The 16,753-nt window shown below is 33.8% G+C and overlaps 1 protein-coding gene across 2 annotated transcripts in view; it reads left to right on the top strand.

Annotated features, from left to right (window-relative positions):
* Positions 1 to 16,753, top strand: part of ESF1 (ESF1 nucleolar pre-rRNA processing protein homolog) — a 74,103-nt gene that overhangs the window by 6,319 nt on the left and 51,031 nt on the right. For both annotated transcript variants that reach the window (XM_049651150.1, XM_049651151.1), the window contains exons 3-9: positions 799 to 1,190; positions 1,986 to 2,099; positions 4,784 to 4,884; positions 5,913 to 6,065; positions 8,197 to 8,311; positions 9,949 to 10,096; positions 16,422 to 16,583. In XM_049651150.1, coding sequence (XP_049507107.1) covers positions 799 to 1,190; positions 1,986 to 2,099; positions 4,784 to 4,884; positions 5,913 to 6,065; positions 8,197 to 8,311; positions 9,949 to 10,096; positions 16,422 to 16,583 — 1,185 coding nt within the window. The remainder of the gene's footprint in view (positions 1 to 798; positions 1,191 to 1,985; positions 2,100 to 4,783; positions 4,885 to 5,912; positions 6,066 to 8,196; positions 8,312 to 9,948; positions 10,097 to 16,421; positions 16,584 to 16,753) is intronic.

Raw genomic sequence — 16,753 nt, 5'->3', positions numbered from 1 at the left:
CCTCTTTGTATCTGTTTCTAATTTAGTGCTATCTTCATCTCTTGGTAGGAGTATTGTACTACACTTCTAATTTTCTAATCATATCCTCTTGACTCCATCTGGTCAAGTTTCTACAGCACAGTCAAGGTGATCTATCTCACTGTGCAAATCTGATGATGTCCCTCTTTCTGAAAGCATAGCAGTAGCTTATCACTGCTTTTATGACAAAATCCAAACCTTCTACATGGTTTTTGGAAAGCGTGGCCTGTACCTCGCTATTCAGTTTAATTTCTTACTTGACTCTTGGCCACCTGCAGTCCATACATTCTTGCCAGCTTTTTCCTATTCTTGGATCTTTGCATTTATTTTTCTTGGTGTTTGGAGCATTTCCCTCATTACTCTAATCTTGAATACTTCCTCTTTATCCTTCAAGTAGCAACTCAGTTGCACTTATATAGAGACTCCTATTGTAGCTCTTTATGTGTATGGATGTGATTGATTTTATTTGATCCAGACCCTTCCATCTATTCACTTAACTAGTAACTTCTCTTACCAATGATTTTATATTGAGCACCTAGCACACAGCAGGAACTGCATAATTCTGAACAAATATGTGAATCTACTTGTATGATCTGGGTACATATCAAAATTTCTATCAAATAAATTAGGCATGAACTTTTGTTGAATTTAGGGTTTGTTTGTTTTTTAAGTCTCTTTCATAGAAATTACTTTTACTAGATTTGAGGTCAGAATAACGTGATTTGAATTTAATTGTGTTTACATTTTCTTAATTTCTCCCTCCTTTAATGTTTTTTGCAGTGGTTTCGCTAATGGCAAGAGACAGTGATGGTTATGAAAACTCGACAGGTGGTAAGAGGTTTGACAAAGATGCTCTGGAGGAAGAATCAGAAAGTGCTAGTGAAATAGGTGATGAAGAATCTGAAGATGAAATTACAGGCATTGGTAGAAGTTCAACTGATGATGATGATGATGATGATGTTGATGGAAATGAAAATGATGAGGAGGAGGATGAAGATGAGGAGAGTGAGAATGATGATGAAAGTGACAGTGGTCCTGATCTTGCAAGGGGTAAAGGAAATATAGAAACTAGTTCTGAAGATGAAGAAGATATGGCAGATTTACTGCCAGAGGACTCTGGTTTTGAGCATGCTTGGAGAGAATTAGATAAAGATGCTCCTCGGGCTGATGAGGTGAACTTTTGAATAAATAACATTATATGTGATGAGCACAGTACAAGTAGCTTTTATGAATGGTAGAATTGATGTCATTAAATTGGGAAAAGATTTATTGGTAAATACTCTTAATGATGATTCTCATTAAAACTTCTTGATATGGAATTGATTGTTTTAGCTGGTAGTTTTTATTTCAGTTCCTACTGCACCTATTAGAAATGCTATAGGGTAATCTACTTAACCTCCATGCTCATGCATGGGAAGCAAAATAGCTTAACAAACTTGGTTATTAAAAAATCAGCTGATTATCGTATTCTGATTCAAGAACTAAAAACCATATAAGAGAAAGTGTTTATCTGTTGACAGTTTTATCATGTGTGACTCAACCAAAGTTTTCTTTTTCTTTTTTTAAATATCATCTTTATTTTTATTTATTTTTTTATATTAAATATAATTTATTGTCAAATTGGTTTCCATACAACACCCAGTGCTCATCCCAACAGGTGCCCTTCTCGATGCCCATCACCCACTTTACCCTCTCCCTCCCCCCGCCCCATCAACCCTCAGTTTGTTCTCAGTATTTAAGAGTCTCTTATGGTTTGCCTTCCTCCCTCTCTGTGACTTTTTTTTTTCCCCACTTCCTCTCCCCCATGGTCTTCTGATAAGTTTCTCAGGACCAAAGTTTTCTCTTATAAATACTTCTATTGATGATGTCAGAATTTTGGGGGAAAGAAAGCATTACGTTTTTTGTATATTTTATAAGTGTTGGGAATGATAGAGGTTATGTAATATTTAATTTTTCTCATTTCATAGATTACACGTCGATTAGCTGTTTGCAACATGGACTGGGACAGATTAAAGGCAAAAGATTTGCTGGCTTTGTTTAATTCATTTAAACCTAAAGGAGGTGTTATATTTTCTGTAAAGGTGAGAATTGATTTCATTTTGAAGTAAATACTTCTAAACATTTTGAATCTCATCTTTTTTTTTTTTTTTTAAGTCATACTTTTCCTTTTAAAGAAAATAATCTGGCAGTTGTCCACTGTAGTTAGGCATGAAACCAGTATAACAAATGTAAAAGGAAGGAGTAAAATTATTGCTATTGATGGGTTAGGTGATTGTACGTAATTTAAAAACCCAAAGAGATCAATTGGAAAGCTATTACAATATATAAAGCTCAATAAAGGGACAGAGTATAAAATAAATATTTTTTAATTGCATTCTTCAATTCTTAACCAATTAAGAAAAAAAAAATCTATTTTTACTAGCAGCAGAAACACAAAATCCTTGAGAATTCCCTTAAACATATGTGACATATGTGAAATGGTAACACTGGTAAATTTGAAAAACTTAAATTTTGAGATACCATATTTCTGGAGAGCAAGCATAATGGTTAAGAATCTAGGCTTTGTTGTATGACAGACTGCAGGCAGATCTTGATTCTGGGGGCACCTAGGTGGCTCAATCAGTTAAGTATCCAACTCCTGATTTCAGCTCAGGTCATAATCTCATAGTTTGTGGGAACCAGCCCTGCCTCAGGCTTGAACCTGCTTGGGACTCCCTCTCTCCTTCTCTTTCTGCCCCTCCCCTGCTCATGCTGACTCAAAATAAATAAATAAACATTTAAAAAAAAATACAAATCTTGATTCTGATACATGGCATGTGATTTTGGGCATTTTATTAATCTCTCAGATGTGTTCTCTCATCTGGCAGTGGATACAAAAATAGCATTTCCTAGGGTAGTTGTAAGGATGAAATGAAAAGAAACTCACACTTAGTATTTAGTGTAGTGCCTGAAACAGCTCTAAATTATAATTCTGTTTAAATATTTAAAGATGTCAGTTCTATAGGTTTAGTATAGTTTCAGCCATAATCTCAGTTCAAATGAAAGTAAAGAAAAAGGATACCAGTAATCATCTAAAAGAATAAACAGTGAGAATGACTAATACATTTTTGGGAAAATACACCAGTATAAAAGGATTCTGTCAGGTACAACATCTAAATCTTTTATATTGCTGTGTGAGTTAACAAGTTTGGGTAAAAATAGAGGGACAAATAGATGGAATGGAATAGATAAATAGAAGAGTTTATATTATAATTTAGACCAAAATAAGTTTGAATACCTGATATTAGAACAAATGGATGAGTCTTTATATGAAGAGCTTATTTCAGATCTTTACCTCATAATAGCCCAAAATAAACTCTAGATAAAGTATGGGAAAAAATTAAAAAATCAAACCCCAGAAACAGAATAAAATGGAATTGTGTTTTTATTAAATCTGTGTTTCAGGAAATGGGTATTAGGAATTTCTAGACTTAGAAACGGGAAAAGGAATCAACAGATGTGACTACATATATATTTAAAACTTCTACGTGAAAACCTATTGTTGCCACTCACACTAATAGGAAAAACTCAAATCCCCTATTTGATAAATTGCATATTGCACAGAATTGAAAAAAATAGTTTTAGTTAACATATATATTAAGCCCAGTAGTATCCAAACAAGACAAATTAATACAGTTATATTTCTTGACTCTCAAAAGTAGCCAATATACAAAAATACCAAATCCTGGGTTGCCTGGGTAGCTCAGTGGGTTAAATGTCCAACTCTTGGTTTCAGCTCAGGTCATGATCTCACAGTTCTTTGAGTTTGAGCCCCACATTGGGCTCTGCCCTGACAGCATGGAGCCTGCTTGGGATTTTCTCTCTCTCCCTCTCCCTCTCCCTCTCCCTCTTCCTCTCCCTCTCCCTCTCTCTCTCTCTCTCTCCCTGTTTCTCCCCCATTCATGCTCACACACACACTCCCTCTCTCAAAATAAATAAATAAACTTAAAAAAAAAAATAGTGCCAGATCCCAATGAGGGTGAATCCTTTTTTTATACCAAGATTGTATCTAAACTATGTGATAACTTTCGGTTATATTTAAAGGATTTCTTAATTTTTTTTTAAGTTTATTTATTTTGGGGCGGGGGGAGAGTAGGGGCAGAGAGAGAAGGAAACACAGAATCTGAAGCAGGCTCCAGGCTCCCCAAGTTGTCAGCATAGCCCAACATTGGACCCAAACCCACGAACTGTGAGATCATGACCTGAACCAAAGTCAGACTGAGCCACCCAGGAGCCCCTCTATTTAAAGGATTTCTTAAAGCATTGGATAATGGATATTGGATAAATGATATGACTTAAAAGATAAATTGAGTATTACAAAATTATTTTTTATTACGTATGTTTTATGTCCTTCAGTAATCATTTTTGTGTATTTTGCGTCAACAGTCATTTCTCATGTGTGTGTTTACATTGAGTTCCTTGAGTGCCTAGACTCCTGTTTTGCTTTTATTTTTCCCTTGGATTCCAGAACCATCTTGTCCTAGTTGATGTATGCAGGAGACACTCTGTTTTTGTTCTCAAGTTCCACATCTGTTTCATTCCAACCAAAACAACTATTTTTAAGGAGATTCCTCAGAATGTTTTAGCTTTCCGTAGTAGGTTTGGAAGTGAGTCATTCTTGCTGTTTTCATTGAGTTCAGTTGTAATTCTTGGAGTTCCGGATATTGTAAGTAAAGAATATATTGATCTTATCTTATTTTTTTTGTGTGTGTGTGTGTGTGTTTAGATATATCCTTCAGAATTTGGAAAGGAGAGGATGAAGGAAGAGCAAGTTCAAGGACCAGTAGAGTTATTAAGTATACCTGAAGATGCCCCTGAAAAGGACTGGTATTAAGCCATTATAGAAAATAAAATTAAATCTCATAAGTTCATGTCACTAACTCAGAATTGTGGTCACTGTAATGGAACTAAAGTTTATGCTCTGCCTGCCATTCATCGTTAAAACAGGTTGCAAAAGCAGATTAAAGTCTGTCAGAAGTGGCACACTATTCCAACAACATTTTGTGTGTATATTTACATTTCAGTATTCACAAATTACTGCAGTTTTGAAAAACATTTCTCAGCCTCATTGCTCTGAATAAGTTTTGTTTTTTTCCTGAGATGTTGCTTTCCATAATAGTGGCATTGAAACCCTATTTGTCTTCAAAATATACAGTTTTTGTAAATTTGAGGATTAAATAAAAAAATAGTGATAACATTGTTTTATCATCATAATGTATTATTGAAAAAAAATTTAAGGTAATTTTTAAACCACTAGGTGGAGCTATGTGCACGTAATAAAAATGGTAATTGACAAGATTGGGGGCAGAAGAGAGCCAATGAAGAGTTTCAATATGTTAAATGAAATTAAACTTACAACCATTTAGACGTGACAACACATAAATCTGAAATAAACATTTTACCAGATCAGGAATTTCTTTGTACTTAGAACTAATGCTTTCCTAGCATAGTTTGTAATATGTTTAATTATTAATATTATCTTTAATTATTAATTATCATTAATTATATTAATGTTAATATATTAATATAATACATTTAATATTATAAACTTGTTCAGCAGTTTTACTTGAGCGGTTATATGTGGTAGCAAAATAAAAAAAATGACTATTCAAGAGTTAAACTCTAGGTAACCACATGTAATTCTTACACTCTTCTAGATACTAATTTTCAATCAAAATACCTAGTCTGTGCCTTGTCAAAACAATAAAATGAGCTTAAGTATTAATGCCCATAAAGGCAGAGTCATGAAAGAAAGATAGATTGGGATGAAACAATTTTTTGAAACATTTACATTCATTTTTTAAAGGAAGATTGGTTATTTGTGTTCTAAGCTTAATGAGTTTTCTACCTTTTAGGACTTCTAGAGAAAAACTGAGAGATTATCAATTCAAACGACTCAAGTACTATTATGCAGTAGTAGACTGTGATTCCCCTGAAACAGCTGGCAAAATTTATGAGGATTGTGACGGCCTGGAATTTGAAAGTAGTTGTTCATTCATAGATCTAAGGTAATCCAGTATGTCTTACCAATTTTATCTTGTAGCACAATGTGATTATAAGAAGTAAAATATTAGACTCCTAGTATTTTATGTTGTTTCATGTTGTGAAAGAGGATTTTTTGCTCCTGTGGAGCATCACTCTTAAAGAAAACTATAACAAGGAAATGCTAAACTATTATGTATGAGTCACCCCGCATTTATATCCTGAATTTCAAACATACTGGCTATGTTTTTAGTTATATGTAGTGATATTTCTTTGCAACTCTCTTTTAGAACTAGGAACCAGGTGAATTAACTTAAAAAAAAAAAGCATTGAGGTAGGGGCAGAGGAATTTGCTAATAAACTGGTACCTCTACATCTGTGCTGTCTAATACAGTAGCCACTAGTCACATCTGACTATTTAAAATTTTTAAAAATTTTAAAATCATTCATTTGCTTAGTCATTAGACATATGTAAAGTACTTAATGCAGAGCAGATATAGGGCAGACCATATGTTGGATAGAGCAGATTGCCGTCATCACAGAAAGTTTCATTGGACAATGCCGCCATAAATGCTGTTCAATGAATGAATGGTGTTGCCGGCATTGTCTTTGGACTTCGGCATTTTCACCACGTGCACAGGCTTCACTGACCCAGAGCTGAAAACCCTTAGGTGGTTGTAAATGTCAGTTCTGAGGAAACAGGAAACTAAACTACTGTACCATTTTATCATTAGCCTCGTCCTTTTGAACCCAATACACCATTTTACTATGACACTTTGAATAGAAATCAGTTCTCTGTATCCAGGTTTGTGAGAGGCTTTGTTCTCAAAATGAAATATTTCCGAAAAAAAATGCATCATTCATAGTCTGTGGCTTTCATACTTTGAAAGCATTCCGACTGGTAGAAAAACAAATAAAAATTTTTGAATTGATAATTTGGAATAAAATTTTAGTATGTTTGCATATTTAACACAAAGGGCTTATCTCATCAGACAAGTGTTTCCTTCTCTTTTATGTTAAGAGTTTCAGTTGGAGGTACTTGTTCTGAATGTTTAAATAGTAGTTACCAAACATTTGTTAGAATATCAAACTCTTTGGATGTTACGAATTCATGTTAACATGTTGTTTTCGGGATCATTTTGTTCTTTCTAGTTCTGTTTGGGGACATTTCCATACTATGTTAGAATAAGGTCTGGCAGGCCTAGAAAATAAGATCAGTGACCATGGAAAAAATTTACATTCCCTGTTTTATTTTGTTAAGCATGCATCAGAAAAGAAAATTGAGTTTTCTGCTACTGTCCAATTACCTAGAGAAACTTTTTTTCACCTGCCCAAAAATATAAATGCATGCACATTAATAACACTTAAAAATATTGATTTCAGATACCTATTTCTCTTCTACTAAATCTGCAAAAGTGTAGCTGGAGGAGGATACTGTGTAGACCTAGTGAACCTTAATTATCTGTTTCTCTACCAACAAATAATTTTTAGTGGATTACAGAGCATATGCTTTTTTGTGTATGGAACAAAATCTATATAAATTACAAAACCTAAATATATTAACCATGGGTTATTTAACTATGCTTTCCCCCCCTGTTCTTTAGCCTGATGCCTAAGCATTGTCAGACAATTACATTTACACTTAGTAGCTAATTATTTATGAAAAAATATTGTAAGATAATATTGTGAAGATTTTTTAGCTTAATTTTAAGCTTATTCCTTATTTTCACTGACACCTTCTGTGTCTGATACTTTATATTTAGAACACTTATCCATTACTAGTTCTATTTGATCTTCAAAATACCATATACAAGCCAAGACTGTGCCACCAGGAGTCTAGGTCGTTTTGAAACATGGGGGGCGGGGGGGGGGGGCAATGTGTGTTTGCACCTGATTCATATTAACTAATTCCTAATGCAGGGTTTCTACCTACAGAGTTCATTCAAATTTAGTGGAATTACAGATTTATGGTTTATGAATTTCAGAAATTTTGCGCCAAGGTCATTTCTAACATTGTTTGCCTCATCTACATGTGTGTTTTATAGAAACTTTTTTATGGTATGTATGTATAAACTAGAACTAATTAGGGGAGAATCTAAACTCTGGTTGTTTATCACTACAGCATATGTTTAAATAAATTTATTTTTTGTTTCTTAGGTTTATACCAGATGATATTACCTTTGATGATGAGCCCAAGGACATAGCCTCAGAAGTGGATTTAACAGCATATAAACCAAAATATTTCACATCTGCTGCGATGGGAACCTCAACGGTATTTCTTAACTGTTAAAAGTGTATAGCTGGATTCTTGCTTTAAGAAAAGATTTTATGTATTATTTACTTATAACATCTTTGAAAATGGAAAGTATTCAAAATTTTAATGCACAAATACAAGTAGAAGGGAAACACAAGTATATTTGCATTTTTATTTGTTTGAACCTATTTTCAAATTTTTCTTATGCCTTTAAGCTTGAGTCATTTACCCGCAAATGTTTATCTCCTCTGTCTTTCCCGTACATTCTTATTCAACTAGATTCTTTAATAAGTTATATGTCAGTTATTAATACCCTACAGAGTAAGGAGAAGGAGGTAACAGATTATTTCAAATCACAGTTAAAACCAGTAGAAATTTTAAATAGAAACACATTTTTTCTGCGGATATGATCCAAAATTATAAAAACAATTTAAGTAAAGTAATTCAGGACTCCTAGATGTCACATTAATGCTTAATAATGAACGGCCAGAAGATTTTTATTGAATTAGTTTGTTACTTAGCTGCCTACCTTCTCTCTTCTTTCCCCTCATAAACCTTCTACCCACAGATAGACTCTGCAGCAACTACCCAGTCTTCCCATTGCCTTTTCTGTGACAGACCACTGTGCTCTTCTGAGGACAGGCTGATGGTAGAGAGACCTATTGTATCTGTCTTCCACATGCTATGATGGGCACTATGTAACCTTGATGAGTTACTGAGTATGGTAAAACCCCACCATTGTGATAAGTGTAGTTTAAAAGATTCAGTAACGTAAAATGTAGGGTTGGTTTCTTTTCAAGACTGAAAAATGACCAAGGCAAGACTGTCCAGACAGCTTTTCTGGAATTCTTAGGGTACCATCCACATCTGTACCAGTTCCAGCAGCAGTTTTATGGTTATCATCTCAGGGAAATTTTCTGAATAGGGGTAATTCTGAATCCTGTGACTAGTTAGAGCTTCTAAGGTAGTGACAGTTATCTTAGGGATCCTTTGGTTAACTGGTGCCCATTTTGTTGTCCTGATCTGGGGAGATTAGCCTGAGGAGAAAACAAAACAAAACAAAACATAGGGGACCCACCCTTATAATTCATTAACTTATAATGAAGTTAAAACATCTGACAAGACCCCATCTGAGAATAGGGGCAGCATAGAGGGCAGGAGCCAATCAACAGATTAATCATGTTATAGATGAATTTCTGTATCGTGGGGTTTACTGCACTTCCAACCAGTAGATACATTTCTAATCAGTGGCTCTTAATCTTTTTTTGGAAAAAGGACCCTATTGAAATTGTGTTGAAAGCTTTAATAGATTTCACATAGTTTGTAGACCTCCTGAAATACTTAGAACTCCAGGTGAAAAACATGTTTTGTTGGTTCATAATAATGTAACGTTTTCACTAATGTGTTTTATTTCTTTTCCCTACAATTAATTAACACACCGATGAATTTTTACTCCTAATAATAGAGTACCTTGCATATAGCAGAGAGATAGAAGAACATAGATTGATGAAAATGGTTCCTCTTTCATAAATAAAATACTTTTTATTAAGCATGTCATTTATGATTTGCTTTAACATGTCTTAACCTTTTAAATATTGTTAAACATCCACATTAATGACAAATATTCTGATACTTTTTTATTCTTATTGGTGAAGGTGGAAATCACTTGGGATGAGACTGATCATGAAAGAATTACAACACTCAACAGGAAGTTTAAAAAGGAAGAGCTTTTGGACATGGATTTTCAAGCTTACTTAGCTTCCTCTAGTGAAGATGAAGAGGAGATAGAAGAGGAGCTACAAGGTACTTGTTAGTCTTTTGGTGTTCTATGTTCGCAAGCATTTAGATCCCTAATCTAGGCTTATTAGTGGAAATACGTCTTTGGCAGTAGCTTAAAGGGAGTGCCAAGCTAATTCTTAGGCTGCCTGCAAAGCATACTCAAGTGTACAGTATTATATACACCTATGGATAATATTTGAAACTTTTTAGAAGTATTTTTTTGGCCTGAATTTCTTTAACCACAAACATTTTGTTTAAAACTTTTACCAAACAGGGTCGCTTGGGTGGCTCAGTCGGCTGAGTGTCCAACTTCAGCTCAGGTCATGATCTCACTGTTTGTAGGTTCGAGCCCTGCATCGGGCTCTCTCGGCTGTCAGCATGGAGCCTGCTTTGGATCCTCTGTTCCCCCCACTTTTTCTGCCCCTCCCCCACAGCTTATACCAAACAAAAAAAGCCTGACCTTTTAATTCTTTTAATTTTAATTTTTTTTTTTTTTTAAAGAGAGCGTACGTGAGCCGAGGAGAGGGGCAGAAGGGGTGAGAGAGAATCCCAAGCAGGTTCCACACTCAATGTGGAGCCCAATGGGTGGCTCAACCCCATGACCCTGGAATCATGACCTGAGCCCAAAATCAAGATTTGGATGCTCAAGTGACTGAGCCACGCAGGTGCCTAAAGCCTGGCCTTTTAGACTTGTCCTAATTCACATAGTTTTGTAGTCTCTTAACAAACTAGTAAAATGCTCTATAATGCCCCCCTTTTTTAATATTAAGAGTTACTTTTAGATTGATTATTTTTTGTATTCCATTTTCTCCTCAACTAGTTTGGAAAGTAGACTGTTTCAGTTCGTTTAGTGATTGTTCTAGAAATTGTGACTTGCATTCTTAATTTATTAAGGCCTAATGGTAATTAATATTTTTACCCTCTTAGATAATACAGAGAATCTTAAAACGACTTTCATGTTATCCTCTGTTTTGTTATCCTCTTTTTTTATAAGTTCCACGGGATATTGATATTTAAACTGCCCTATTTCATTTTACCCACATTTTCTTCACTTTTTTTTGCTCTTTATTCTTTTCTAAATGTCATACTTCTGAGGACCATTTTCCTTCTGTCTTAAATATATCCCTGATAAGTTCTGGTAGTGTTTGCTGGTGTAAAACTCTCTTGAGTTTTAGTAAAAAAATATCCTTGTTTGGCTTTCATTTGAGAAAGATACTTTCACTAGGTAAAAAAAAAAAAAAAATTCTGGGAAGTCCTCTCCATCCCCACACTAATGATAATGATAATATCCTACTGACTTGTAGTTTCCTCGTTTTTGAGAAATCACCTGTCTGACATTTTCAGTGTTTTGAAGATTGTCTAGAATTTTTTTCGTGACTACTTTTTTTCAGTCTTTTGAAAGTTATCTAGATTCCTGGATTTCTTTTTTCTTTGACTACTTTTAAAGTTTTTTTGTCCTTTTTTTTTTTTTTTTTTGTCTTCAGTTTTACTGTGAACTAACAGATTTATTTGTGTGCTTCGGGTTTATTGGATTTCTTGCATTTGTGGCATGGTATCTTTGATCCCTTTTGGAAATTTCTCAACCATTGTCTAGTCACACATTTCTTCTTCCCTCTCTTTCTGGAACTCTAATTATGTGTGTGTGGACACACACACACACACACACACGTATATATATGTATGTATATAAGATATTTTCACTGTAACTTCCATGTTGCTACTCTTGTATATTTCTTGATCTATCATCTCTCTGTGCTGCATTCTGGGTGTTTTCTTCTGACCTATCTTCCAGTTCCTAATTTGCTTTTCAGTGGTGTTGAATCTGTTGATAGACTTCCAAAAGTCCTCTTTGGCCATTTTTCAAAACAGCAATACCACTTTATATAATTTTCTGTTCATTGCAGATATTTTCAACACTTCCATAAACTGAGTTAAGTATCTTCTTACAGTCTGTATCTGATGATTTCAGTATTTTAAGTCTTTTTGGGTTCATTTCTATTATTTTTGTTTCCTTGTATATGTAGTTAACCTTGTGTGCTAATTTGATATAATTTGATAGTTGAGATGAGAGTATCTAATCAGAGAGAACTTTCATTTACTCTGGTCATTCTGGGACTACATTACTCCAGTTTTTTTTTGTTTTGTTTTGTTTTGTTTTTGAGCCTTTCTTTTCTTCTGTTTTAATAGACTATATTTTTTACAACAGTTTTGAGTTCACAGCAGAAATGAGCTGAAAATACATTGTTCCCACATCCCTCTGCCCACCCTCCTAACACATGGATACACACAGCCTGCCTCATTATCAACATCCCTAACCGAGGTGGCATATTTGTTACAAATGAGGAACCTACACTGATATATCAGTATCACCGAAAAGTCCATTGTTTACATTATGGTTCACACTTTTTTTTTTCCTTTTTTTTCCTTTTTTCTTTTCTGTTTTTTTTTTTTTTAATTTATCTAATTTATTTTTTATTTAAATCCAAGTTAGTTAGTATGTACTGTAATAATGATTTCAGGAATAGAATTTAGTGATTCATCACTTACATATAACACCCAGTGCTCATCCCAACAAGTGCCTTCCTTAATGCTCATCACCCATTCCCAACACCCCACCAGCAACCCTCAATTTGTGCTCTGTATTTAAGGGTCTCTCATGGTTTGTCTCCCCCCACTCTGCTTTTATCTTATCTGTTTTTGCTCCCCTTCCCCTATATTCATCTGTTTCGTTTCTTAAATTCCACATATGAGTGAAATCATTATGATATTTGTCTTTCTCTGACTTACTTCACTTAGCATAATACATTCTAGTTCCATCGCATTGTTTCAAATGGCAAGATTTCATTGTTTCTTATCACCAAGTAGAATTCCATTGTATATATATACTGTATCTTTATTCATCCATCAGTCGATGGATATTTGGGCTCTTTCCATACTTTGGCTATTGTCGATAGTGCTGCTATAAACATTGGGGTGCATGTGTCTCTTTGAAACAGCATACCTGTATTCCTTGGATGAATATCTAGTAGTGCAATTGCTAGGTCCTAGGGAAGCTCTATTTTTAATTTTTTGAGGAACCTCTACATTGTTTTGCAGAGTGGCTGCACCAGTTTTCATGCAGAATTGCATCCTCGCTAACATCTATTGTTGCCTGAGTTGTTCATGTTAGCCTTTCTGACAGGAGTGAGGTGGTATCTCATTGTGGTTTTGGTTTGTATTTCCCTGATGATGAGTGACGTTGAGCATTTTTTTCATGTGTCAGTTGGCCATCTGGATGTCTTCTTTAGAGAAGTGTCTATTCATGTCTTTTTCCCATTTCTTCACTGGATTATTTGTTTCTTGGGTGTTGAGTTTGGTAAGTTCTTTATAGATTTTGGATACTAACCCTTTATCTGATACGTCGTTTGCAAATATCTTCTCCCATTCTGTCAGTGGCCTTTTAGTTTTGCTGATTGTTTCCTTTGCTGTGCAGAAGCTTTTTATTTTGATGAGGTCCCAGTAGTTCATTTTTGCTTTTGTTTCCCTTGCCTCCGGAGACATGTTGAGTAAGAAGTTGCTGCGGCCAAGATCAAAGAGGTTTTTGCCTGCTTTCTTCTCGAGGATTTTGATGGCTTCCTGTCTTACCTTTAGGTCTTTCATCCATTTTGGGTTTATTTTTGTGTATGGTGTAAGAAAGTGATCCAGGTACATTGTTCTGTATGTCTCTGTCCAGTTTTCCCAGCACCACTTGCTGAAGAAACTGTCTTTATTCCATTGGATATTCTTTCCTGCTTTGTCAAAGATTAGTTGGCCATACGTTTATGGGTCCATTTCTGGGTTCTTTGTTCTGTTGTGTCTGTTTTTGTGCCATAAAATTCTTTTTAGTATTATCATAGGACCATTAAACTAACTTTCTGAGATCCTATGATTGGCCTATCATTTTTTAGACTACTGAAGATACTGCATTATTTTTCTAAGTTTTTCATAACGTGAATTGTACTCCACACATGGAATGGAAAAGTCATCCTAGTTTCTTTGTTCAGACATCTCATATTAATAAAACCACATAATTTCTTAGGTATTTAATAGTCTCTGAAAAAGTATGATTTGCAAGGGTAGTTATGTTGGGCATAAAAGCCTTCTCATTTTTTTCAGGCTTCAGTGACTGTTGCTTATTAATTTTTGGCATTTCAAACTCAACTCCAGATTGAGTGACCATTTTATTTCTAGTATGATCAGAACAACCAAGTCCTTTTTCAAATAGCCTGTCTTTCTCTCATATACATACTGATTTGTCTATAGATTCTTTTTATCCACATGCCTGTATGGTCATTTATCACTTTCTGATAATTCTGGAATAGTTTTTCTTCACTAGCTGCTCTAAGTTAAAGGAAAGAAGAGAACATGTATATTTGTGAAGAATGTTAATAGGTTTCTTTGATTGGTTTGAGAGAACTGACCTAGACTTGAAATGATACTGACATTTGGACAAAAATGTGATGTGTAGTATATTTTTAAGATCTTGTGCTCCACTGGTTTCAAATCCTGAGTTTACCACATAGTAAAGTTACATAGGTTAACTTTCCTAAGCCCTTGTGCTTTTCTTTCCACAGCTATGAAATGAGGATAATAATAGTACCTGGCTCATGTTTGGAAAGATTGAGATAATGGTCACAAAGTGCTTACCATACTACCATGTATCATATATTTTTACTTCTAAAACTTTAAGAATTAATGGCTTTTTGTTTTAAATATACTACTCATTAAGTTTTAAAAGCATGCATTTTTCTTCATTATTTTAATTGATTGCCAGCTTACTTTAATCTGCAGTGTAGTGCCTCTGATAGATACATTAGTATTTTTGAATGCTTTAGAGTTACTAGATGTTCCTGGTGTTGTTTATAAAAGATCATCACAGGGCTTCTTACTGTTGGACTACTTTTTTTATTCTTTATATAGTATTAAGGCTCTCACAAAGTATTGTCCTTGAATTGGGAAAAAACAGATTTACATGAATTATCCCACATTTTAGAGCTTTGGAAAGTAAAATTTTAGTACTGGAAAAAATCAATTTAAAGTAGGCCATCAGAGACTTACCACTAAAATTTCAACCTGGAAGGAGCTTGCTTCTAATTATGTTTTCAGAAGTAAGCTTTTAATAGAAAGAAATACATTGCCATTTTGTTAATGTGTTCCTGATGTTTTATCCATTGAGTTATGGGATACATGACAGAATTCTATCCAACATTATTTTTGTGGCACAAAGCACAAACAGGAAAAAGATGAATTTCAGCTGTTTGAGTGAAAATATAAAAGTGTGATAGGATGGAAAGAATGTCCTGGACTATTTTTTTATTCATTTAGAGAAAAAAACTATGAAAACATTTACTTAACCAATGTTTTTTCCATGTCACCTTTTTTAAGATGTGAGGACAATCTGTTAACATTGATGTTTGACAGCTAAATGTTTGATGATATTAGACATTTTTAGTGACCGGTTAGCCATAGCTTATAGAAGAGAGGGTCTTCATTATGCTGCTTCTAAATTTTCCTTTACCAGGGACATTTAGTCAATTCAATAAGTCTGTATGTTTTGCATTAAAACCTAGGTTCTTAATTTATGTTTTTGACTTGGAAAATTACAGTGGAAATATAGACCGAACAAACTTTTCACGTATTAGTTTTCTTTGGTATTTGTTGCCCTGAATTTTATATTGTTCCTTTGTATTCTAATTATTATTTTTATAAATTAAGACATGGAAATGTGGATATTTTTCCACAGAGGGATATTAATTGAATTAACTTCTAATTTATTTGCTTTTATTCTCAGTGTATTAATGAGATCCTGAGAGTAAGCATATCAAATGGAAAAGACTCTTTATTGTTCATTTTGGACTACAAGCAGCTTCCTTTATCTGTCTCTTCAGTATAACAGTTATATCCATGTACCACATGCATCCCAACAACATTCACCCTTGTATTGACCATAACATTTTAAAGCCACTATGCCAGATGGTGGAAGACGTAAAGAGGGATAAAAAGCTATCTCTGCTGTCTTATTTATAAGGAAGAGAAGTCCAAGGATGTTACATGTCTATAAAATTATTTTGAAATATGAATTGTAATAAAAGAGAGATTTCGAAGTACACTACTTAGAACTTATATTGCAAATGATTTTTATTATAAACAAGACCTAATTCTTTCAATGAATTCATTTGATATTAAGAAATTTGTCTGATTTTGGTATTCTGTTTTTGCATTATATCTAACAACATCTTTTAGAAGGTGCTATAGTGACTGTGAGATTTAAATACTAGATTTAAATGTCAATTATTTCTGTATGTTAGATGAAATTGATTTTTTTTATTAGGTGATGATAAAGTCAATATGGAAGAAGATGGGAAAACAAAGAAAAGTCAGAAGGATGATGAAGAACAAATTGCTAAATACAAACAGCTCTTGCAAGTTATTCAAGAAAAAGAAAAGAAAGGCAAAGAAAATGATATGGAAATGGAAATTAAGTGGGTTCCAGGTAAGAATTATATACTTACTATGTTCATTTATTTTTCTTCATTTCAGGATATTGAGGGTATTTTATTTTATTTTATTTATTTATTTATTTTTTAATTTTTTTTATTTTTTTTTTTTTTTTTATTTTTTTATTTTTATTATTATTTTTTTTTAATATATGATATTTATTGT

Source organism: Panthera uncia (genome assembly GCF_023721935.1).
Source record: "Panthera uncia isolate 11264 chromosome A3 unlocalized genomic scaffold, Puncia_PCG_1.0 HiC_scaffold_11, whole genome shotgun sequence".
Lineage (NCBI taxonomy): Eukaryota > Metazoa > Chordata > Mammalia > Carnivora > Felidae > Panthera > Panthera uncia.
This window is presented reverse-complemented; position numbering and strand designations above follow the sequence as displayed.